This window comes from Rhodnius prolixus, unplaced genomic scaffold, assembly GCF_049639745.1.
Source record: "Rhodnius prolixus isolate KJV_2025 unplaced genomic scaffold, Rpr scaffold_15, whole genome shotgun sequence".
Taxonomy (NCBI): domain Eukaryota; kingdom Metazoa; phylum Arthropoda; class Insecta; order Hemiptera; family Reduviidae; genus Rhodnius; species Rhodnius prolixus.
In genome coordinates this window covers 6,262,453-6,289,944 of record NW_027411605.1, presented here as the reverse complement: position 1 = coordinate 6,289,944, position 27,492 = coordinate 6,262,453, and the positions used below count along the sequence as shown (strand labels likewise).

Sequence of the window (27,492 nt, the reverse complement as noted above, 5' to 3'; positions counted from 1 at the left end):
GAAATTTGAACTTATTTGTAAACCACGAAAATGTAAGCTTCGATATCTCAATAACTATTAATACTAAAACAATGCGATTTATGCCAGTTATACAGCTAACATTTCTCTACATTTCGGTAAAGAAATCATTGAATTCTCATAAGTGTTTACAGAGATATAAGAGTTTGAAATTTGAACTTATTTGTAAACCACGAAAATGTAATCTTCCATATCTCAATAAATATTAATACTAAAACAATGCGATTTATGCCAGTTATACAGCTAACATTTCTCTACATTTCGGTAAAGAAATCATTGAAATCTCATAAGTGTTTACAGAGATATAAGAGTTTGAAATTTGAACGTATTTGTAAACCACGAAAATGTAAGCTTCCATATCTCAATAACTATTAATACTAAAACAATGCGATTTATGCCAGTTATACAGCTAACATTTCTCTACATTTCGGTAAAGAAATCATTGAATTCTCATAAGTGTTTACAGATATATAAGAGTTTGAAATTTGAACGTATTTGTAAACCACGAAAATGTAAGCTTCCATATCTCAATAACTATTAATACTAAAACAATGCGATTTATGCCAGTTATACAGCTAACATTTCTCTACATTTCGGTAAAGAAATCATTGAATTCTCATAAGTGTTTACAGAGATATAAGAGTTTGAAATTTGAACTTATTTGTAAACCACGAAAATGTAATCTTCCATATCTCAATAAATATTAATACTAAAACAATGCGATTTATGCCAGTTATACAGCTAACATTTCTCTACATTTCGGTAAAGAAATCATAGAAATCTCATAAGTGTTTACAGAGATATAAGAGTTTGAAAATTGAACGTATTTGAAAACCACGAAAATTTAACCTTCTATATCTCAATAACTATTATCACTAAAACAATGCAATTTATACCAGTTATACAGCTTACTATTTATACTCTATATTTCGGTAAAGAAATCATTGAATTCTTATAAGTTTTTAGAGAGATGTAAGAGTTTGAAATTTGAACTTATTTGTAAACCACGAAAATGTAATCTTCCATATCTCAATAAATATTAATACTAAAACAATGCGATTTATGCCAGTTACACAGCTAACATTTCTCTACATTTCGGTAAAGAAATCATTGAATTCTCATAAGTGTTTACAGAGATATAAGAGTTTGAAATTTGAACTTATTTGTAAACCACGAAAATGTAATCTTCCATATCTCAATAAATATTAATACTAAAACAATGCGATTTATGCCAGTTATACAGCTAACATTTCTCTACATTTCGGTAAAGAAATCATTGAAATCTCATAAGTGTTTACAGAGATATAAGAGTTTGAAAATTGAACGTATTTGAAAACCACGAAAATTTAACCTTCTATATCTCAATAACTATTATCACTAAAACAATGCAATTTATACCAGTTATACAGCTTACTATTTATACTCTATATTTCGGTAAAGAAATCATTGAATTCTTATAAGTTTTTAGAGAGATGTAAGAGTTAGAAATTTGAACGTATTTGAAAAACAGGGAAATTGAACCTTCAATATCTCAATAACTATTAATACTAAAACAATGCGATTTATGCCAGTTACACAGCTAACATTTCTCTACATTTCGGTAAAGAAATCATTGAATTCTCATTAGTGTTTACAGAGATATAAGAGTTTGAAATTTGAACTTATTTGTAAACCACGAAAATGTAATCTTCCATATCTCAATAAATATTAATACTAAAACAATGCGATTTATGCCAGTTATACAGCTAACATTTCTCTACATTTCGGTAAAGAAATCATTGAATTCTCATAAGTGTTTACAGAGATATAAGAGTTTGAAATTTGAACTTATTTGTAAACCACGAAAATGTAATCTTCCATATCTCAATAAATATTAATACTAAAACAATGCGATTTATGCCAGTTATACAGCTAACATTTCTCTACATTTCGGTAAAGAAATCATTGAAATCTCATAAGTGTTTACAGAGATATAAGAGTTTGAAAATTGAACGTATTTGAAAACCACGAAAATTTAACCTTCTATATCTCAATAACTATTATCACTAAAACAATGCAATTTATACCAGTTATACAGCTTACTATTTATACTCTATATTTCGGTAAAGAAATCATTGAATTCTTATAAGTTTTTAGAGAGATGTAAGAGTTAGAAATTTGAACGTATTTGAAAAACAGGGAAATTGAACCTTCAATATCTCAATAACTATTAATACTAAAACAATGCGATTTATACCAGCTATGGTGATAACTTTTCTCTACATTTCGGTAAAGAAATCATTGAATTCTCATAAGTGTTTACAGATATATAAGAGTTTGAAATTTGAACGTATTTGTAAACCACGAAAATGTAAGCTTCCATATCTCAATAACTATTAATACTAAAACAATGCGATTTATGCCAGTTATACAGCTAACATTTCTCTACATTTCGGTAAAGAAATCATTGAATTCTCATAAGTGTTTACAGATATATAAGAGTTTGAAATTTGAACGTATTTGTAAACCACGAAAATGTAAGCTTCGATATCTCAATAACTATTAATACTAAAACAATGCGATTTATGCCAGTTATACAGCTAACATTTCTCTACATTTCGGTAAAGAAATCATTGAATTCTCATAAGTGTTTACAGAGATATAAGAGTTTGAAATTTGAACTTATTTGTAAACCACGAAAATGTAATCTTCCATATCTCAATAAATATTAATACTAAAACAATGCGATTTATGCCAGTTATACAGCTAACATTTCTCTACATTTCGGTAAAGAAATCATTGAAATCTCATAAGTGTTTACAGAGATATAAGAGTTTGAAAATTGAACGTATTTGAAAACCACGAAAATTTAACCTTCTATATCTCAATAACTATTATCACTAAAACAATGCAATTTATACCAGTTATACAGCTTACTATTTATACTCTATATTTCGGTAAAGAAATCATTGAATTTTTATAAGTTTTTAGAGAGATGTAAGAGTTAGAAATTTGAACGTATTTGAAAAACAGGGAAATTGAACCTTCAATATCTCAATAACTATTAATACTAAAACAATGCGATTTATGCCAGTTACACAGCTAACATTTCTCTACATTTCGGTAAAGAAATCATTGAATTCTCATAAGTGTTTACAGAGATATAAGAGTTTGAAATTTGAACTTATTTGTAAACCACGAAAATGTAATCTTCCATATCTCAATAAATATTAATACTAAAACAATGCGATTTATGCCAGTTATACAGCTAACATTTCTCTACATTTCGGTAAAGAAATCATTGAAATCTCATAAGTGTTTACAGAGATATAAGAGTTTGAAAATTGAACGTATTTGAAAACCACGAAAATTTAACCTTCTATATCTCAATAACTATTATCACTAAAACAATGCAATTTATACCAGTTATACAGCTCACTATTTATACTCTATATTTCGGTAAAGAAATCATTGAATTCTTATAAGTTTTTAGAGAGATGTAAGAGTTAGAAATTTGAACGTATTTGAAAAACAGGGAAATTGAACCTTCAATATCTCAATAACTATTAATACTAAAACAATGCGATTTATGCCAGTTATACAGCTAACATTTCTCTACATTTCGGTAAAGAAATCATTGAATTCTCATAAGTGTTTACAGATATATAAGAGTTTGAAATTTGAACTTATTTGTAAACCACGAAAATGTAAGCTTCGATATCTCAATAACTATTAATACTAAAACAATGCGATTTATGCCAGTTATACAGCTAACATTTCTCTACATTTCGGTAAAGAAATCATTGAATTCTCATAAGTGTTTACAGAGATATAAGAGTTTGAAATTTGAACTTATTTGTAAACCACGAAAATGTAATCTTCCATATCTCAATAAATATTAATACTAAAACAATGCGATTTATGCCAGTTATACAGCTAACATTTCTCTACATTTCGGTAAAGAAATCATTGAAATCTCATAAGTGTTTACAGAGATATAAGAGTTTGAAATTTGAACGTATTTGTAAACCACGAAAATGTAAGCTTCCATATCTCAATAACTATTAATACTAAAACAATGCGATTTATGCCAGTTATACAGCTAACATTTCTCTACATTTCGGTAAAGAAATCATTGAATTCTCATAAGTGTTTACAGATATATAAGAGTTTGAAATTTGAACGTATTTGTAAACCACGAAAATGTAAGCTTCGATATCTCAATAACTATTAATACTAAAACAATGCGATTTATGCCAGTTATACAGCTAACATTTCTCTACATTTCGGTAAAGAAATCATTGAATTCTCATAAGTGTTTACAGAGATATAAGAGTTTGAAATTTGAACTTGTTTGTAAACCACGAAAATGTAATCTTCCATATCTCAATAAATATTAATACTAAAACAATGCGATTTATGCCAGTTATACAGCTAACATTTCTCTACATTTCGGTAAAGAAATCATTGAAATCTCATAAGTGTTTACAGAGATATAAGAGTTTGAAAATTGAACGTATTTGAAAACCACGAAAATTTAACCTTCTATATCTCAATAACTATTATCACTAAAACAATGCAATTTATACCAGTTATACAGCTTACTATTTATACTCTATATTTCGGTAAAGAAATCATTGAATTCTTATAAGTTTTTAGAGAGATGTAAGAGTTTGAAATTTGAACTTATTTGTAAACCACGAAAATGTAATCTTCCATATCTCAATAAATATTAATACTAAAACAATGCGATTTATGCCAGTTACACAGCTAACATTTCTCTACATTTCGGTAAAGAAATCATTGAATTCTCATAAGTGTTTACAGAGATATAAGAGTTTGAAATTTGAACTTATTTGTTAACCACGAAAATGTAATCTTCCATATCTCAATAAATATTAATACTAAAACAATGCGATTTATGCCAGTTATACAGCTAACATTTCTCTACATTTCGGTAAAGAAATCATTGAAATCTCATAAGTGTTTACAGAGATATAAGAGTTTGAAAATTGAACGTATTTGAAAACCACGAAAATTTAACCTTCTATATCTCAATAACTATTATCACTAAAACAATGCAATTTATACCAGTTATACAGCTTACTATTTATACTCTATATTTCGGTAAAGAAATCATTGAATTCTTATAAGTTTTTAGAGAGATGTAAGAGTTAGAAATTTGAACGTATTTGAAAAACAGGGAAATTGAACCTTCAATATCTCAATAACTATTAATACTAAAACAATGCGATTTATGCCAGTTACACAGCTAACATTTCTCTACATTTCGGTAAAGAAATCATTGAATTCTCATAAGTGTTTACAGAGATATAAGAGTTTGAAATTTGAACTTATTTGTAAACCACGAAAATGTAATCTTCCATATCTCAATAAATATTAATACTAAAACAATGCGATTTATGCCAGTTATACAGCTAACATTTCTCTACATTTCGGTAAAGAAATCATTGAAATCTCATAAGTGTTTACAGAGATATAAGAGTTTGAAAATTGAACGTATTTGAAAACCACGAAAATTTAACCTTCTATATCTCAATAACTATTATCACTAAAACAATGCAATTTATACCAGTTATACAGCTTACTATTTATACTCTATATTTCGGTAAAGAAATCATTGAATTCTTATAAGTTTTTAGAGAGATGTAAGAGTTAGAAATTTGAACGTATTTGAAAAACAGGGAAATTGAACCTTCAATATCTCAATAACTATTAATACTAAAACAATGCGATTTATGCCAGTTATACAGCTAACATTTCTCTACATTTCGGTAAAGAAATCATTGAATTCTCATAAGTGTTTACAGATATATAAGAGTTTGAAATTTGAACTTATTTGTAAACCACGAAAATGTAAGCTTCGATATCTCAATAACTATTAATACTAAAACAATGCGATTTATGCCAGTTATACAGCTAACATTTCTCTACATTTCGGTAAAGAAATCATTGAATTCTCATAAGTGTTTACAGAGATATGAGAGTTTGAAATTTGAACTTATTTGTAAACCACGAAAATGTAATCTTCCATATCTCAATAAATATTAATACTAAAACAATGCGATTTATGCCAGTTATACAGCTAACATTTCTCTACATTTCGGTAAAGAAATCATTGAAATCTCATAAGTGTTTACAGATATATAAGAGTTTGAAATTTGAACGTATTTGTAAACCACGAAAATGTAAGCTTCGATATCTCAATAACTATTAATACTAAAACAATGCGATTTATGCCAGTTATACAGCTAACATTTCTCTACATTTCGGTAAAGAAATCATTGAATTCTCATAAGTGTTTACAGAGATATAAGAGTTTGAAATTTGAACTTATTTGTAAACCACGAAAATGTAATCTTCCATATCTCAATAAATATTAATACTAAAACAATGCGATTTATGCCAGTTATACAGCTAACATTTCTCTACATTTCGGTAAAGAAATCATTGAAATCTCATAAGTGTTTACAGAGATATAAGAGTTAGAAATTTGAACGTATTTGTAAACCACGAAAATATAACCTTCCATATCTCAATAACTATTAATACTTAAACAATGCGATTTATGCCAGTTATACAGCTAACATTTCTCTACATTTCGGTAAAGAAATCATTGAATTCTCATAAGTTTTTACAGAGATATAAGAGTTTGAAATTTGAACGTATTTGTAAACCACGAAAATATAACCTTCCATATCTCAATAACTATTAATACTAAAACAATGCGATTTATGCCAGTTATACAGCTAACATTTCTCTACATTTCGGTAAAGAAATCATTGAATTCTCATAAGTTTTTACAGAGATATAAGAGTTTGAAATTTGAACGTATTTGTAAACCACGAAAATGTAAGCTTCCATATCTCAATAACTATTAATACTAAAACAATGCGATTTATGCCAGTTATACAGCTAACATTTCTCTACATTTCGGTAAAGAAATCATTGAATTCTCATAAGTTTTTACAGAGATATAAGAGTTTGAAATTTGAACGTATTTGTAAACCACGAAAATATAACCTTCCATATCTCAATAACTATTAATACTAAAACAATGCGATTTATGCCAGTTATACAGCTAACATTTCTCTACATTTCGGTAAAGAAATCATTGAATTCTCATAAGTATTTACAGAGATATAAGAGTTTGAAATTTGAACGTATTTGTAAACCACGAAAATATAACCTTCCATATCTCAATAACTATTAATACTAAAACAATGCGATTTATGCCAGTTATACAGCTAACATTTCTCTACATTTCGGTAAAGAAATCATTGAATTCTCATAAGTTTTTACAGAGATATAAGAGTTTGAAATTTGAACGTATTTGTAAACCACGAAAATATAACCTTCCATATCTCAATAACTATTAATACTAAAACAATGCGATTTATGCCAGTTATACAGCTAACATTTCTCTACATTTCGTTAAAGAAATCATTGAATTCTCATAAGTGTTTACAGAGATATAAGAGTTTGAAATTTGAACGTATTTGTAAACCACGAAAATATAACCTTCCATATCTCAATAACTATTAATACTAAAACAATGCGATTTATGCCAGTTATACAGCTAACATTTCTCTACATTTCGGTAAAGAAATCATTGAATTCTCATAAGTTTTTACAGAGATATAAGAGTTTGAAATTTGAACGTATTTGTAAACCACGAAAATATAACCTTCCATATCTCAATAACTATTAATACTAAAACAATGCGATTTATGCCAGTTATACAGCTAACATTTCTCTACATTTCGGTAAAGAAATCATTGAATTCTCATAAGTTTTTACAGAGATATAAGAGTTTGAAATTTGAACGTATTTGTAAACCACGAAAATATAACCTTCCATATCTCAATAACTATTAATACTAAAACAATGCGATTTATGCCAGTTATACAGCTAACATTTCTCTACATTTCGGTAAAGAAATCATTGAATTCTCATAAGTTTTTACAGAGATATAAGAGTTTGAAATTTGAACGTATTTGTAAACCACGAAAATATAACCTTCCATATCTCAATAACTATTAATACTAAAACAATGCGATTTATGCCAGTTATACAGCTAACATTTCTCTACATTTCGGTAAAGTAATCATTGAATTCAGAGTATAGGAAGAAAACATTTCTCTTAGGACAATCGATTTTAAGACAGGATACTGAGAGCAACGCGACCACTAAATGTGTCACCACAAAATGTTGCAAACTATCAACTCTCCAAACAGATAATTAAAAGAAAGTGAAGTTTAGCAACAATACCGTAGAAGAAGAAGAAGAAAAAGAAGACAATTATTATAACCCAATTTCTCTCATATTTTTAGTTTTGGCGACTGAATAATATCTGGGGTGTAGACTCACATGACTTCCTCTTCAGACAATCACTGTTCTTGGACCTTTAGCTTAAGTGAAATTCACTGAAACGGAAAAACCTTTTCAAGAAAATCCGGTTTGAGGAATTTTCCAAGAAAATTGGAATTTCAGCGACTCATTTAGCCCTCTCTAATATCATATAAGCGGAGGGGGCGCTAAAATTAATTAAAAATGCCCCTCGCCATTCAACCTGGAAGTGCCTCGACAAAAAATAAATGAAAAATGTCAAGTAATACCTTATATATTTTATATTATCGACTTGTTGGTAATTCTCATCTTTAGAAATCGGTGAATACCCACCCAAGCTAAGAATTCATGCAGTAGAGGGAAGCTGAACCCCTACTTCTCCCTCAGAACTCACTTTTATCGAGGAAGTTACAGGATCTACATGTTCAACAATTAAGTGAAATATAAGAAAATCTTTAAAGAAGTAAAATCATTTTTAAATGGTACTTCTGGTTCCGGTATTTTGACAGCTAACTTCCTGTTGGGTCCCATGGGAACTCACACATGAAATATAACGTCCTTCTGACTTTTTTATTGAGCCCGAGTGCTCATGTTCACTCAAACGCAGGTGATGCTTTATTTTTCGTACTTTGAGGATCACAAAACGTGTACTTCCGGTGAGTACTTAATACTGGAAACTTGATACGATCAAGCAGTAGTACCAACTCACACTTGGCGTAACGAAAACTCCAACGACTGCCAATTAGAACTATTGTACATACGAGGTTATGGCTTTTAAATAACGAGACTGAGAACTACGCATGCGCCAAATCCTAACGACCGACAGCTGTGCAGCGTAAAGCCTTCTCTTTCGATTGCAGCGTCTCACGTGTTTATGTCGTACTGCCGATCTCACGTTCGTTTTGCCGAAAACATTAATACTACACATGTAGTAGAGCAACGAAATGTCGTGAAATTTCACATTAAAACTTGGTAAAACCGCTACTGAAACTTGATCTTTTATTAAAAGAAGTTTATGGCAATGAATTATTAATCACGTGGGCGAGCTTTTGAGTGGTTCAAGCGTTTCCAAGATGGCCGAGAAGAGGTCGGAGATGATGACCGCCCCGGTCGCCCTTCCACGTCCAAAACGGATGAAAATATCGATTATAATTAATCAACATTACTACCGTGAGATGCTTGCTCAACTCCGTGAAAAAGTAAGGAAGAAAAACGACCCGATTTGTGGAAGAACAAGTCACGGGGTTCTCCATTGCATTATGCCTGTCAAGACGACGTTTCTAGCCAAGTACAAAATCCCAGTTTTTTAGGCCAATCCGCCTTATTCGCCTGACCTGGCCCCATGTGACCTTTAGATCTGCTCCCCAAAGTCAAAGTCTGCATTAAAAGGAACACGATTTCAGTCCAGTTGAAGCTGTGAAAGAAAAAGCGGCTTGCAGGAGCTCACAGAAAAAGACTTCCAGCACTGTTTCGAACAATGGTAAATTCGCTGTGGAGCGTTATAGGGATAGGGGAGGGGTGTATATTGAAGGTGATAATAACTAAATATGTTTAAATTTAGAATAAAATGTTTTACAGCAAGAGTCTCGTTATTTAATGGCCACACCTCGTAATCTTATACTTATTTCGAACAGAGCTCAAGTCCTGCAGGTTCAACGATTTAATTATTCCCTGCGGAAGACCAAGTCCATAGCTTTGGAATGGAATCGTAATAAAAGTAGCTCAATTCCAGGGAAGAGCAATTGATTAAATAAGTATTGAATTATTCAATCAAAATATTTTAAATCCTTCGACTGTAAAAACCAAAACTGTTTCAACAAAATTAATGAGTAAGTTGAAACCCATCCGAATGGAATACGATATTGAATTTCAAATCACAAAGTAGATCTACTCAAAGGTAGCTTTCCAATTTTCCGTTTACCCAGAAAACAAATCCACAGATAGATGAAATATCAACCAGAGACCCTAGAAAAGATAAGAGAAAGCTTCTAAAGAAGATGGGCACATAAAAAGACAGAAGAAGAAGAAGTGGCAGAGAAAATAAACGTGAAGACAGCAATAAATCCCCTCCTCTCTCCTCCCACCGCCGGCGGTGATTTATTTCAATGTTTTCCAATGGTAACTCTCTGGCCAGCTTCAATCATAACAACAACACTGACGCGCAAAACAGCAACTTAACCTGCAGCTATACAACCTTCTTTATTAACTCATAAACATAACCTGTCACTACTACATTCTGCTACCTTCCATACTTCATCTAATGTATTTAAAAACTACTTTATTTTTAGCATTTCTACTTTTGGAAAAGATATTGCCCGTTGGTAATTTGGTATTTATACTGAAATGAAGTATACAGGGTGAACCAGTAAGTCAATGTCCATAGGCCAACTGTGTGTGGTACATCTAAAGTGGAGTTCAATGACGTATTGGCCAACTTCATATTTTCCACTGTTCTTGAGTGACGTCACTTTAATTTTTTTTTCTAAAATCATTACTTTTTTTTCCAATAAAAATGTTATTACTCAGAAAGTTTTAGTCCGAATTCGATTCTGATGACACGGTTAGAAAGACAGATAAATTTCCTAAAAGTTGACGCCATTTCGAGGCATAAGTTATTCTCCAAACAGCCTCAATCTTACTACTGGATGCTGGAAAAATAAAAGTAATAGAAAATTTTTGAAGAAAACTCATTAGGCCCTTACGTGATCATTATCAGACCTAGGTGCTGGCCACTTTTCTGTAAAGGTTTCCTTGTTTAATGGGCTTTCTAACGCAGTATATCATTTTCCAGGATTCCTTTTATCTTTGTATGAGAAATTACGTTTGTTTTACAAGAAAACGTGTTGACGAGCACTCAACAGTGTTAGTTTATCAAGTTGTTTAATTCATTGAAAACTCTTTTAGATGGACTAGTAGTCAATTTTTAAAGTAGATTGTCTTAAAATAAGGAAGTCAAAGGTTACAAATTGCACTTTAAACATTTACTTCTGATCTCACTGAAATATTTGAGAAAATGTTATACCGTATAAAGTGACGTCACTCAAGAAAAGTGGGAAATATGAAGTTGGCCAATACGTCATTGAACTCCACTTTAGATGTACTATACACAGTAGGCCTATGGACATTACTTACTGGTTCATCCTGTATATTTGGTAAGGAATCGAACAGTCACTTAATATTATATTTTCATCTTCTCTTAAACTTTCATCAAAATCTTAGACTCTGTAAAGCTGTCACATTAGTTGGTCGCTAAATCACTGAATCTGGAAAAATATTTTTACCTAATTCTCTGGTCCACTTTCAATTTTTCCTTATGAAGTAAAAAAAAACACATTAAAAATTACCTAATTAACCGAAATCCTAACCTAAAATCGGCTTTTGATCTTAATAACTTCTCAAACCAATAAGAGCAAGCCAAATGAACCTGCAGTAATTCTCTAATTACTAGATAATATTCACCCAGATCATTGCAAAACTACCTAGGTTGGAAACAACAATAGTGAAGAAAGATTTTTGGATCGATGATTGAACCCTGACCTGGAACATACTCCAGCGCTAGTGCACCTGGAGTCTCTCCTGACTTCACAACACACAACACTTCCAACACCTGTGTGAACAACACTCCCAACACCTGAACTTCTCGTAAACCGGTGAGTGGGGAGGTGACCTTGAAAGCTAATTAGATAAAATAGACGAGAATTTTATTGGTTAATTATATTTAAACTTTATTGTCTTAAATAATTCAAACTCATGGTGGAAACTGGCTAGACTTCCTCTCATCACAGTTTACATCATTTCATTTTCCGGAAACTTATGTTTTTCACAAAAAATAATAATAAATAATTAATAAGTTCCTAATGACAATGCCAGTCAGCCAATTATCTTCGATTTGGCAATTTTGGGTTCTTAATCCTTATTAAGTGGTAAGTCCATACTAATGAACTGGTACTTTAGAGGAAGCCCAAGGGTATCCTTGCAGAATTTTTTCCTGAACAATATTTTCAAATAAAAGTCATGCATAATAAACATATCCCAAGTTTTCCAAGAGGGAAAATCGGTGGACATGTTTCGGAAAATGTAAAAGAAAATCTCAAAAGAATGAAAAATCGAAACATTAAGCGGCACTTTCGGTTGGCCGATTCTCTTTTAAAAACAAATCGTCCATACAGTTATAGAGCTACCACAAACTCCACAGCTAATCTCAGATAATGTGGTATTCTAGTAATTCGTTAAAAAAAACAAAACAAATTTTTGGTCAGGGGGGCCTCACAAAACGGATGTTTCCGTTTTCAAAACTCGATATCAAACTAGCCACGGTTGTATCACTTCCTCTTACTCGGTACAGTAGGAGGAGAATGCAAGAAAAATGCACCCTGAACTGATTATCAATTAAAGTGGCTCTTAACATAGATCGAATACAAAGTGCATGTTTACTTAGTATCGCCAGTCCATAATATTTCTCCTAGACAGTGCATTGCAATATGCACGCGTAGATGTGCAGTACGCGCTGGATCAGATCTATTTTTACAGCATACACATACACTCGCCTTATATCCCATAAATTGTAAAAAACTTAAAATAGTTCTAAAAATAATCGACCATATCTCGCCTGGGGAGTGATTTTTTATGACTTGACTTCCTCCTTGATTGGAGAACCAATCAAAACAGACGGCGAGAATCATTCAATGCGCAGTAGGACTTATTTAGAAAAATCTGGATAACGATTTTTTCTTCTTATTTTCTTAAAACATGGAATTCATACTAAAAACTTTTTTATCTTACTGCTGAAGTGACATCACATTACCTCAGACCTTCTCTAATAATCAATATTCCTTAGAAAATATTGTAGATCAAATTAAGGCCAACATCCGATATATCCAAGTTAAAATGGACACACATGTAGTCTGTCTAGAGTAGGGGTCCCCAAATTGCAGCCCGCGGGCCTCATGCGGCCTCCTGAGGCCATTTATCCGTGCCCCGCCGCACTTCCGGAAGGGGCATCTCTTTCATTGGTGGTCAGTGACAGGATCCACATCCTGTGCTCCTAAAGCACTGGAGCACAGTACTACTTCCGGTGACTCGGGACGTTCACGTCACGGCTCCGGAAGCAGTGTGAAATAACAGCCAGAAGTAGGAAGAAAGGCAAAGCACTATAACTAAACCGGACATTGGACCATCTCATTAGCCAAAAGCAGGTCCATAGTTCCCATTGAAGAACTGGGCAGTTTGGTGATTTAAATTTACTTGTTCTTCATTTTAAATATTCTATTTGTTCCCGTTTTGTTTTTTACTTCAAAATAAACTATGTATAGTGTGCATTGGAATTAGTTCGTAGTTGTTTTTTTATAGTCCGGCCCTACAACAGACTGAGGGACAGTGAACTGGCCTCCTGTGTAAAAAGTTTGGGGGACCCCTGGTCTAGAAAATGTCAAAATGCCAAGCCGTGCAGTCGCATATCCGGTGGACTGATGTGCACCTCCAACTCTTTGCATGGAAAGAGTTGTTATTTCTCGACGTTCTATTGGTAAAAATCGCTTTTCCTTACCCTTAAATTTCTGGTGGAAAATCAAAATCTAAAAGATTTCCTCTTATGAAATTTTAAGAGAAAGAAGAGAACCACATTTCCGGTTCCGGTTTGTTATTGCAGCAAAATAATATTCACTATTAATAAACCCGCGATAATGACGTAATACTCAAGTAAAGTGGCGCTTTAGAGGCAATCACACTCTTTACATTGCCACTTCTAAGTGGCAAATTTTACATTTTATAATCAATAAAATTTAAGTTGCTAAATTAATTTAAGTCCCTAACAATAACGTTAGTTCTGTGCTTGGGGTTTGCCCCATCTCACCAACACACAGACAGATAAAAGCGAATCAAAGTTAGATAGATGGCGCTGATGTCTAGCTTGATACCGCAGATCTAATAGGATTGGCTGACCTAGTTTATACCTTAATTAGTACAAAGGAAATAATGTTGTTCTCCATTAAATTTCCGGTTTCAACAAAGTAAAACGTAACTCTGTCCGTACGGGAGCCATTAAAAAGTTTTCTAATCACTATCATGGCGATTTATCGCCCGCTAACACTCTTGTAATTTTATTGGTTTTTACAGTTTTGTTCCTCACCTACTTCCTGATGGGGGTAACTGGGGGTGGTGGGGGACAACCACTCCACTTCCTGTTGCTACAATTCTCCAGGTTCGAAAGCTCCTAGATCTATTTCCGGCCATTTTGCCTCTACTAGGGACCTGTTAATTCGCACATCGCGGTTTCCAAATTCTTTTTAGCGGCTACTGTTACTGGTATCGTTATCTTGAACTTGCTGCGACCAGCCGTGCCAAGCCGTTAGAAACCTTTCAATATGAGGCTTTTCATTCTCAACAGGATTCATTCAAAAAGTTATATCCAACAGGATTCTGCCAAAAAGGAAAACGTGGATTGGACCACGGGGTAGTAAAGTAAAGTAATTGCCTATTTTTCCAGGCGGCCTTTACGTCCAACTACCAATTAGGTGTCATGGACGGAGGCGACTAGCAAACATACTTTACTGTAAATTTCTCATATTAACCACTGGGAATATAGACTAGTACCGCAATACATCTTAGCTTTGCGGATCTAGCCTACAACCGCCTAACATACTTTACTATAAATTTCTCATATTAACCATTGGGAATATAGACTAGTACCGCAATACATCTTGGCTTTGCGGGTCTAGCCTATAACCGCCTAACATACTTTACTATACATTTTCTCATATTAACCATTGGGAATATAGACTAGTACCGCAATACATCTTAGCTTTGCGGGTCTAGCCTATAACCACCTAACTTCTTTACTATAAATTTCTCACATTAACCATTGGGAATATAGACTAGTACCGCAATACATCTAGCTTTGCGGGTCTTGCCTCTAACCGCTCGGCTACCGTGGTGCCTTGGACAACGATGTTTTACTTATAAGAGGGCCCATAAAAGGGAAAACACCCGCTGTGGAGAACTGCAACAGTTGCAGAACTGGGAACAGCCATAAAACGAGAATACCAAAGGAAATGTTCGTGACTCCACTTTGTTCGCGATGTCAGCAATGCCGGAACCAGAACTTTGAAATCAGTTGTTCACAAAAACAAGTACTTAATGTCTGAACATTTTATTACATTATGAAAAATCAAACTTATTTTGATAAAAACTCACTTTATTGTTATTTAAAGTTCTTATTGTGCATACAATTTTTTGGGCCACCAAGAAAATTAAGAGTGTAACTGAGTTCCTGCGATTATTATCAGAATAGTATTTTGTAAAAATTATTTAAATTAGGATGGCAGGATGCGCAAAACTTGCCTATTTTTAGCCGAGAGCAAGATAAAGAAACAAGAAAGGCCTGCTTATCGGATCGATAAGTCTAATCACGAGATCTCATCACGTGCAAAGCGCGAGAGAGCGTTTAAATTGAGATTATCGCTTGAGTTGGATTGCCCTCGCCCCGCCGCCACCTCGGAGAGGCGGCAATGCCATTGATCCTTCTCGCAGAAGGATTTACATAGTGCCGCGCTCCCAGTTTGGATGGAAGAGCTGGCTGCCAGTCAAGGCTATAGAGGTGCCAAGGCTCATTATCTTCTATAAGAAGTCTAACACCTCCCAGCCAGGGAGATAAGCAATGTTTGTGGGAAGGGGAGGTGGAGGTCGACAAACAAGATATACTAGCACAAGTTACGCTTCCTTCTTGCTACGGGATGTCAATGTAGCACCAAAATATAGTCCTCCCAGCCTAGAGATTGTTATCTCTATCAAGAACTAGTGCTTTGCGGTTATCAGTGTTTGGCGATGAAGAGTAGGAAGGGGAGGTTTACTGGCATGCAATCTCCCTTCTAGTCGCCAAACATGGGCTATAAACCAGTACTTGGGGAAACAACAACCTTGACTGCTTTGGCTTAAGAGAATATTAACTTCCTGTGAGCTGGGTGCGGGTGATGTAGACGGAAGTGACCTGCTTTGATAGGACGCAAATAGTTTTATGAATACGATTATTAGTCGGCCCCCATGGAAATGAGACTGTAATGCCGGAAATCCTTTTATTTATGTATATGAACAATGCGAAGGACACTGTAGATGGAGCACGGCCACTAGAAGACATTGCTTTGTCCAGAAAATAATCTAGAGGACTCAGGGACTCACTCTTCGTACTACTATCCGCAAGGTTTCTATCGCAAACATTTTCTCCAAACTTGGAATCTAATTCTCTGAGCGGAAAAAAATCCTTGCTGAATCATTCGGCGGCCCGTACTCGAACGGCAGGGTCATTCAGAGCACTTTTGAAACAACTGCAGTAAGAGAAAGTGTCGTAGTGTTCACATCCTGTTTTTTCCAAGTGCTACGTAATGTCCATAATGGAGAAAGCTTTAACCGAACGGAAGCCGTTCCCTTTGGGGGCAGAGCGAGTAAAGGGCAGCCGGAGAAAGAGGCGACATTTCATCAAGGCAGCCATTCCTTCACAATAAGCGCTCCAAGGACGGCCCCCCGGTGTACAGGTTGACTAGCCGTACACATTCTATTTCCTCAGTTTAAAGGAAGTTTTGCGAGTCCAGTTTTCGACAAACTTCGGAAGTTATTCGACAAGTTCAAGTTTCCGCCTTAAGTTTTTGAATAAAAACTGCCAACCGGAAATGCCACCTTGATCCGAACTGATCTGTCTCGTGCGATTTTCTAAAAAATAACTTTGAGGAAAGTTAGTTTCCGGAAGAGCACTTCAATAAACAATTACTTTTTGGTAGTTTGGCGCGATATTTCCGGAAATGGTACCTATAAAGGGTGAATATGAAGAATCTGGAATTCAACTGCTTTTTAGTGCAAATATTTTCAAGGTAATTTAATTACGTGATCTGCGGTAAAAGGAAGTCGTGCGAGTGTGCACATCAGAGTTTAATAATTACTTTGCGGACTCAGTGTATTTCCGGCAAAAACCCAATTTCCGCAATCGATCACAATACTTCCTCTTAATATGACAAAGAGGAAGTGAAAATAAGGGATTACTTTTTTTTTTTCTTACTTCCTTTACTAGCTTTAGACATAGTAAACACACAGACGAAGGGACAAACCAAAGGGCATATCTTGGTAACTGCCAGGATTAGGGCGTATGTAGGGGTAGTATGCGGGCGGACATCATAAAAGGGTCCAAAGTAACATACAGATTATATTTCTGCTTTAACTATAAGTTCTGCAGGATGGGCTTTGGGTGAGTAGTGGCTTATCTTCAAGGATGATGAGGCGGCACTGACTCTTTCCCTTTCCCTTTGCTCCCAAACTGGGATGTAATTAGTTTGTAGTCTGTTAGACTCCGTAGATTATTCTAAAGTTTTTTTGTAGAAGCTTTAGGCTTCTACAAACTCGGAAGTGATCTACATCCAAATATATTCCCATTATATCTTTCCACTTTTCTCATACTCCTGTGCACATTGGAAGCACCGCAGAATTCTGGAGGAACATCTAATCGCTAGATCCAGGGTTTTCCTGATAGCGGAAGTCGTAACCCCTCCCCCCACCTAGAAGTCAAACATAAGAGAGAAATTGTGTTCTTATAGAGTGCGACGAATAGTTTGTATCCGTTTATACACATCAAGTATTGGGGCAGGTGTTTGTTTAGTGGTTAAGAGCGTGGTTTTGTAAGTGGGCGATCACTAGTTCGAATCCCGTGTATGACTACTTTTTATTTATTAGAAACAAATCTTTACTTTAAATTTCTCATATTAACCATTGGGAATATAGACTAGTACCGCAATACATCTTAGCTTTGCGGGTCTAGCCTATAACCGCCTAACATACTTTACTATACATTTTCTCATATAAACCATTGGGAATATAGACTAGTACCGCAATACATCTTAGCTTTGCGGGTCTAGCCTATAACCGCCTAACATACTTTACTATACATTTCTCATATTAACCATTGGGAATATAGACTAGTACCGCAATACATCTTGGCTTTGCGGGTTTAGCCTATAACCGCCTAACATACTTTACTGTAAATTTCTCATATTAACCATTGGGAATATAGACTAGTACCGCAATACATCTTAGCTTTGCGGGTCTAGCCTATAACCGCCTAACATACTTTACTATAAATTTCTCATATTAACCATTGGGAATATAGACTAGTACCGCAATACATCTTAGCTTTGCGGGTCTAGCCTATAACCGCCTAACATACTTTACTATACATTTCTCATATTAACCATTGGGAATATAGACTTGTACCGCAATACATCTTGGCTTTGCGGGTTTAGCCTATAACCGCCTAACATACTTTACTGTAAATTTCTCATATTAACCATTGGGAATATAGACTAGTACCGCAATACATCTTAGCTTTGCGGGTCTAGCCTATAACCGCCTAACATACTTTACTATAAATTTCTCATATTAACCATTGGGAATATAGACTAGTACCGCAATACATCTTAGCTTTGCGGGTCTAGCCTATAACCGCCTAACATACTTTACTGTAAATTTCTCATATTAACCATTGGGAATATAGACTAGTACCGCAATACATCTTAGCTTTGCGGGTCTAGCCTATAACCGCCTAACATACTTTACTATAAATTTCTCATATTAACCATTGGGAATATAGACTAGTACCGCAATACATCTTAGCTTTGCGGGTCTAGCCTATAACCGCCTAACATACTTTACTATACATTTCTCATATTAACCATTGGGAATATAGACTAGACCTATAACCGCCTAAACTCTGATGTAAAAATCAAGTATAAAGGGTTTAAGTGGTCTGAATGGTAACCAAAGGAAGGTTACAATTTGTATGTCCTGCTGGAGTTCCTAAACAAGAGATCTTTTCCATACAATAACAAAAAAAAGAGAATTATTAATAACTTCACGCTGTAGTAATAATACTACAATGTAAACGTGATTATAGAAAGTTATTTTAAAATATGTTAGCCCAATAGGAGTGGCGCTATAAATATTCTGCAAGTCTTCAAAGTGAAAAGTTTTTCCTGTGGCTGATGTTATGTGAAATCGATATCTATTTTCGCGTCCAGCGGTCTTTCCCTCCCTCTCTCTCTCCTCCCAAACCATCTATCATCCCCTAGTGTGCGTGCAGAGATTTTTCTATTTTCGGGTTTCCATGGATATAACCGTTTTCAGTGCCCTTCAGGTTAGTTTACATAACTAGAAACATACAAAAAGGGGGGAAAAAAAATTATCATCATAATGTTCAGATTCGATATTTATTTAGATAAGAACCAAAATAAGGAACAATGCGTCCGGTTTTTTTGGGGCACGCTGAATGGACTAACATACCAACATACACAGACCCAAGAGAACTTAAAACCGGATATTCCCGATGAAGTCTCAGCATAAAAAAAAAAAACATCTGCACCATTACAATAGCTTGTAGTACAGGAAAAACCACGTGACCACGGATACAATGTTACTAGAATGAGAGGGATAGATAAAAAGAGAGAGATGATGCTCTCAACATCGCTCCGAACGGCTCCGAAAGAGAAGTAATAAAGTTTGCATAAAGCGCGATCGTTATTAGAGTGGGTGCGTGAAGGATGAACCGGAAATGTAAATAAAAAATGAAATCTCCTTTTTTTTCTGAATTGAACTAAAAAGAAAACGGAAGTATGCAGAGTAGCATGAAAACAGTGCAGCTGAATTATTCATTTATTAATTTGTTAAAATTGCAATTTACTAAGTGCACCACCGGCAGGAGGAAGTAGTAAAGCTACTAAATCTTTTAATACTTTCTGGAGCCAGCATGGAAGCTGGAGAGGGCCACAAACTAATCTGGTGAGAGAGAATCTAGCTGTGGCCACTCGCATGACTTCCTCTAAATGAAATACGTTTTAATGTAATTATTTTTTTTGAATTATAATTCTTCTTCTTCTCTAAGGCTCAACAGTCCTTAAAAGGACCAAGGCCTCCACCACTTATTTTGGTGGTTTCTGAACAATATTCTTTTTTCCGGTGTGGAGTTGTTAGCCCCACGCCCAACCCCATGTTAACTTGGAGGACCTGTGATTTTGAGGCTTTACTCCCTAGGCATACGCCAAAGCCTAGGGGCGGTGGCCCTAGGTTATGTACTGTGCATGACCTTGTCTGCATTGTGTATGTGTTGTTGTGTAAGTGTATTGTGTACTGTTTGTTGTGGTGATTGCGCATGGTGTCCTGAGCTGGGATACCCGTGCGATCGCTACCCCCAGGTCTCTGCATGCAACAGCCACCCCTTGCGGGTTTTGAATTTTAATAGATAAACATCATTTAAATTTAAGTTTCCATCTTTCAAATACAGATGAAGTGAAAAATACAACTGCCGTTACCAGCAGACAGACAGACATGTATTTCCGGTAAAAAAAAACAAACTCAATTTCAAATATTTAAGAACTAACGTCACACTTCCTCTTACGTAGCGTGGTTATTTTAACTGGTAGGACCTCGCTTTTTACGATTAACCCAAGCGGCCAACCAGCTGTCAGCCAGTTCTCCTTCCAAAGCTCCTCCAAACGGAAGCTTGAGTAAGGGTAATATCTGTATTGAGAACCCCCCCCCCCCAAATGTGGTTTTCACCTAATTGGGCTGAGTCTGGATAACTCTACAGAAAGTAAGTAGTAAGGTAAAGTAATGCCTATAAACATACTTCATTGTAAATTTCTTTAATTAACCATTAAATAAAATCCAACGCCTAGAGACGGAGTATCGAACCCACTAAACCAACAATACATCTTAGCTTTGCGGGTCTAGCCTACAACCGCCTAACATACTTTACTATAAATTCCTCATATTAACCATTAGGAATATAGACTAGTACCGCAATACATCTTAGCTTTGCAGGTCTAGCCTATAACCGCCTAACTTACTTTACTATAAATTTTCTCATACTAACCATTGGGAATATAGACTAGTACCGCAATACATCTTAGCTTTGCCTACAACCGCCTAACATACTTTACTATAAATTTCTCATTTTAACTATTGGGAATATAGTCTAATACCGCAATACATCTTAGCTTTGCAGGTCTAGCCTATAACCGCCTAACTTACTTTACTATAAATTTTCTCATACTAACCATTGGGAATATAGACTAGTACCGCAATACATCTTAGCTTTGCCTACAACCGCCTAACATACTTTACTATAAATTTCTCATTTTAACTATTGGGAATATAGTCTAATACCGCAATACATCTTAGCTTTGCAGGTCTAGCCTATAACCGCCTAACATACTTTACTATAAATTTCTCATTTTAACTATTGGGAATATAGTCTAATACCGCAATACATCTTAGCTTTGCAGGTCTAGCCTATAACCGCCTAACATACTTTACTATAAATTTCTCATTTTAACTATTGGGAATATAGTGTAATACCCCAATACATCTTAGCTTTGCCTACAACCGCCTAACATACTTTACTATAAATTTCTCATTTTAACTATTGGGAATATAGTCTAATACCGCAATACATCTTAGCTTTGCAGGTCTAGCCTATAACCGCCTAACATACTTTACTATAAATTTCTCATTTTAACTATTGGGAATATAGTCTAATACCGCAATACATCTTAGCTTTGCCTACAACCGCCTAACATACTTTACTATAAATTTCTCATTTTAACTATTGGGAATATAGTCTAATACCGCAATACATCTTAGCTTTGCCTACAACCGCCTAACATACTTTACTATAAATTTCTCATTTTAACTATTGGGAATATAGTCTAATACCGCAATACATCTTAGCTTTGCCTACAACCGCCTAACATACTTTACTATAAATTTCTCATTTTAACTATTGGGAATATAGTCTAATACCGCAATACATCTTAGCTTTGCCTACAACCGCCTAACATACTTTACTATAAATTTCTCATTTTAACTATTGGGAATATAGTCTAATACCGCAATACATCTTAGCTTTGCAGGTCTAGCCTATAACCGCCTAACATACTTTACTATAAATTTCTCATTTTAACTATTGGGAATATAGTCTAATACCGCAATACATCTTAGCTTTGCCTACAACCGCCTAACATACTTTACTATAAATTTCTCATTTTAACTATTGGGAATATAGTCTAATACCGCAATACATCTTAGCTTTGCCTACAACCGCCTAACATACTTTACTATAAATTTCTCATTTTAACTATTGGGAATATAGTCTAATACCGCAATACATCTTAGCTTTGCCTACAACCGCCTAACATACTTTACTATAAATTTCTCATTTTAACTATTGGGAATATAGTCTAATACCGCAATACATCTTAGCTTTGCGGGTCTAGCCTATAACCGCCTAACATACTTTACTATAAATTTCTCATTTTAACTATTGGGAATATAGTCTAATACCGCAATACATCTTAGCTTTGCAGGTCTAGCCTATAACCGCCTAACATACTTTACTATAAATTTCTCATTTCAACTATTGGGAATATAGTCTAATACCGCAATACATCTTAGCTTTGCCTACAACCGCCTAACATACTTTACTATAAATTTCTCATTTTAACTATTGGGAATATAGTCTAATACCGCAATACATCTTAGCTTTGCGGGTCTAGCCTACAACCGGCTAACATACTTCACTGTAAAGTTCTCATATTAACCATTGGGAATATGGACTAGTACCGCAATACATCTAGTTTTGCGGGTACTGGTCTAGCCTGTAACCGCTCGGCTACCGTGACGCCTTGATAACTCTATCAGAAGATGGCTGAGCCGTGAACAACTTAAGAATAAATTATCAGAAAAAGATAATCTAAGAATGTAGCTGCAAACTAATCTAATTACTCTAAACTAATTACAAAACCTCTTCAACATAATTTATGCATAACCTCATTGTGTGAATAAGTAAATAAATAAATGTAAACACTTTATTATTAAACAATTCCTAGTAATAAATATAAATTTAAAACTAAAAGAAAACTATCGCGTGACATATTTACCGCCGTAACTACTACTGAGATCCCAGAATGACGTAAATTGCGTTAACCTCCCCTACTATCTGTCTGATGAGCTCATTGTAAACAGTTTGGTATTTAATACAAACGCTGTGTTGACTGTTCCCCATTGTAGTCCTCAGTGGAATTAGGGTTCTTATATTTCATTGTTAACGCCATTCTATATTTATCTCTTATCTAACTTAAATAAACAAAAAACTGTGCTTCGAATTTCCACGCGCGTAATACTTTTTCATAAACTACAGTAATGACGCACTTCCGGGCAATTAATACCCGTGAAAAAAAGTGAAGATATTAGAAAGATATTAAGTTCTTGTCATTATTAATGAGCTAATAGGAACTGGGTATTGCAGAATTAGAATAGTCGCAAATCCCTACGGTGAACAAAGAAGCTAAGCATTACAATCTCGGTGTTTGATAAGTTGTCGAGGGAAATTACGTTCAAAGCACTTCTGGGCTTTAGAGCGGAGGGTAGAACGTCGCCCTAAAACTTCGCCATTATCGATTATGTAACATTAACCAATAATTAATTGGGCCGCTTTCTGACAAACGTCTCACGTGGAAACCCACAATCAAGATTTGAAAACAGAAGCAACGAACAAACGAACGTGCCTTTCTTCTTGTTGGACGATGACGACCAGAGGCCGCCGCGTGAATGTACGTGAAGATTGCATCAGAACCCTAGTCTTGCCTTCGCCGCATCAAAAAGCAAACAGAAACCAGCTTACCATTGATACTTTAGTTGGGATCAAACTCCTTTGTAGGTTAAATCTGATCGCTCCCCTGTGAGGGAGCAGCAAAAACACACATAAGCTAAGCTACCTTGCTTGAGATCGGCCAAAGTGTCGACTAGGGCGTCACACTGCAGGGCCTCGTGCGGGTCTTTGCCGGCCAAGCCGTACCTCTGTGCCAGATATCTGGCAATGGCGTTGCTCTGCCCTACAAGACCTACGCCTTCGATCTCCAACACGGGCACCACTCCGAACGGCATTGCTGGAACAGATCAATGATTTCTGGCATAAATACTCGCTAACTTGTAACCAGTTTGCATTCTCTCTGTCACTCTTAGCACAATGATCACAAACATTCTAACAAACTTCAGAGTTATTAAACTACAAACTCTGAAATTTCTCTCATCTCACCTCAGAAGTACAGAAAAAAATAAGCATAAAGTTTTAAAGCATTTTGGGTACTTAATTCAAAACCGTAAAAAAAACAAATAAATTCTTTAAATAGGTAGTTCAGGTTGAGCAATTGTCTTTAAACTCGGAATTAAGGCATTTTCTTTCGCTGCATTACAGCATGAGATGGGACGTGTGTTGGTCTAGTGGTCAAGAGAGTGGCTTTGTGAGTGAGAGTTCGCCAGATCGAATCCTGCGTATGACTACTTTTTATTTGTTAGAAAAAAATTGTTTACAGTGAAGTATAAGCTTCCGCCCTCGTCCACGATATCTAATTGGTAGTTGGACGTTAAGGCCCGCCTGAAAAAATGGACGATTACTTTACTTTACATTACAGCATCAGAAGCTGTAACTAATCCATAGCTCAAGTAAATTCAGTATTTAAACTAAGTCTTTGGAACGAGATATAGCGGAACAGGAGGAGTTGGCGGACGGAATTTCAAATGTTTACTTGAGGAAAACGTCTTTCTCCATAGATCAAAATCACCAGGATCTCTGATTCATTTGATTTACCCGTTGCCATTTAGACAAAATGATCTTCTGAGAGTGATCATAACAGTTAAGAGTCTGTAGCATAAATTTAGAAGTGCTAGTTGGTGAACTAAGCATTACAAATTACCTATCTTTAAATCCTCGATCCATTCCCGTAATACTAGATCTCGCTCATCTGATCTCTATATTCCCTCTCACCGTACCTCATCCTTTGACAAGTCCTTCCTAATACGTGCTCTCTCTCTCTCTGGAACTCCTTGCCATCAACTGTCCGCCATGCTCCTACCCTATCCATCTTTAAATCCCGTCTATTCAGTTATCTCCTGTCTATTCAGCTTCCTCCGAAATTCTAATTGTTTTAATTTATTTCCTTAATTTCTGCTGTTATTTTTATTTTCACTTTTTGTAAATACTTATTTATTTATTTAATTTCTGTATAATCATAGGCCAAACTGTTAAGGCCTCTATTTGTTCCTGTATTTATTCTTAGGGGACAATTGTCCCAGAATAATAAATTTCTTTTCTATTCTATTCTATCTAAATCAAATATTTGGAATAATTTTTAGACAACAAAAAAACTGTATAATATTCTAAATATAATTTTGTTGAATGTAATATAAATACAAATGCGATAACTTATGTAATTAACCTCTGTTATAATTTTAATTATTACAGTTTACTTTAGCTGGCTTCTAGTTATTATTCAATATGTACGCACATTATTATGTTTTGTTTCAGTAATAAATTATTCTAGAATAATCTTATATGTGCACTATACTGAAAAGTAGAACATAATAATCATAACATAAATTTAAAAAAACTGAATAGTAGAAAATGTTCCCAAAATAAATAACACAATTTTGATACACAAGAGACTTGGGCTAAGCTGTAAATTGTATGATTAACATTCAAGTATCTTATGTTTATGGAAGCAGAACTTGAAGATCAATAGTGAATTTAGATCAGCCAAGTTATTTTAGAATAGCGGCAACTTGAGATTGAGTTGGATGCAAAGAAGCATCTACTTTAAGCTCAACAACCAAGCCCCCATTCATACATTCTAAGACTTAGCAATGGGGTGTAAACTTACTTTTCTTCATGTCTGGCCATTTCTCTTTTGGAATTCTATAATCAGTGTAGTCGACTCCTGCGTAGGCGAAGATAAATCTAATGTGTTCAGCTTTACCACGAGCGTTGAAGTACATTAACTTATATTTGGGTTCTTCAGCCATTTGATCTCTGCCAACAGAAAAAGATTACACATTAAGTAGTCTTTAGTCAAAACAATGGTCGCATTGTTACATTACAGGAAGTAATATCTTTCAGTCACTAGTGAGTGATTGCAAGGAGTTTTAGTCACTCAACACTCCTCCAGATGCGCTTTTAGTGCAATAAGTTTTCACATTTTCCATTAATCTCACCCAAAAGATCGGCCATCACACTCACTTGACTTCCGCTAAAGGCGATCTTTAAATTTCTAACCCCTCCACTTCCTTCCAGCTCTTAAGTTCCTAAATATTTCTACCACACCCAAACTGTTTTAGCGTGCAACTTTCATCTAGGTTGGAAAGTTCTCTATTGTCTAAAGGACGAATTAACAAAAAAAGAGTCATTTCACAAAAGCTTTTCTATGTCGGGGAAAGTTTTCACTTTGTGGGAAATTCACCAACTATGAATTTATTTTGAATACATGAAGGCTTTTCCTTCCGCGTGGTCCAGGGTTATACTCTAGTCTACAGTGAACCCACACACAACTTTTCTTTAGTGAAAACTTTAAAGTTCATCAAGTTCTCTCTGATTTTTCCAGCCAAAATCATCCTGCAACAGAAACACTTTTTGAATGTACTGTGGTCAAAAAAAGTATTCATACATTAAGTTTTCTTACTTTATCTACTGATCTTTTGTTTCTAGGATGACTATTTCTTCAGCACTGAAATCGAAGATAGTAACAATGAATTTAATGCTCTCATTTTCTTTTATAAACATAAAGAATTGATTAAAAAGCAGAAAAATAATTTATTGTACGTAAAATAAGTAATCAAACACTCAGTCTGAATGTTATAATTAAGGCAAAACTAAAGACCTAATATTTTGTAAGCAATCCCTTTGCATTTGTTATTGCCTGAAGCCTCCTTGGCATAGATTCCACCAGCTTTAGTGTCTCTTGAGATGTGATTTCTGCCCATGATTTCTTTAAATTGGTTATGAGCTCTTTTCTAGAAGAACATTTCAATTTTCGAATTTTCCGCTCCAAACAAGACCATAAGTTTTCAATAGGGTTTATATACGGAGACTGTGGAGGGGTGAGAAGTTGTTTCCGGGCATTATAAAGCTTAGTTATTCCTTAGTTTTTTTGGCTGTATGTTAGGGATCGTTATCCTGTTGAAAGAAGTATCTGCTTTTGATCCCCAATTTACCAGCACTTTTGCTTAAATTACGGCGGATTATGTCCACGTACCTTTCAGCGTTAA

The 27,492-nt window shown here is 34.7% G+C and overlaps 1 protein-coding gene across 1 annotated transcript in view; it reads right to left on the bottom strand.

The window, feature by feature from the left end:
• The window catches only part of LOC141454872 (glutathione S-transferase-like), a 108,789-nt gene that overhangs the window by 56,618 nt on the left and 24,679 nt on the right, over window positions 1-27,492 (bottom strand). Inside the window, exons 2-3 of the mRNA XM_074129541.1 lie at window positions 26,112-26,260; window positions 24,171-24,341 (exon numbers count right to left, since the gene is read on the bottom strand). Coding sequence (XP_073985642.1) covers window positions 24,171-24,341; window positions 26,112-26,253 — 313 coding nt within the window. The 5' untranslated portion in view covers window positions 26,254-26,260. The remainder of the gene's footprint in view (window positions 1-24,170; window positions 24,342-26,111; window positions 26,261-27,492) is intronic.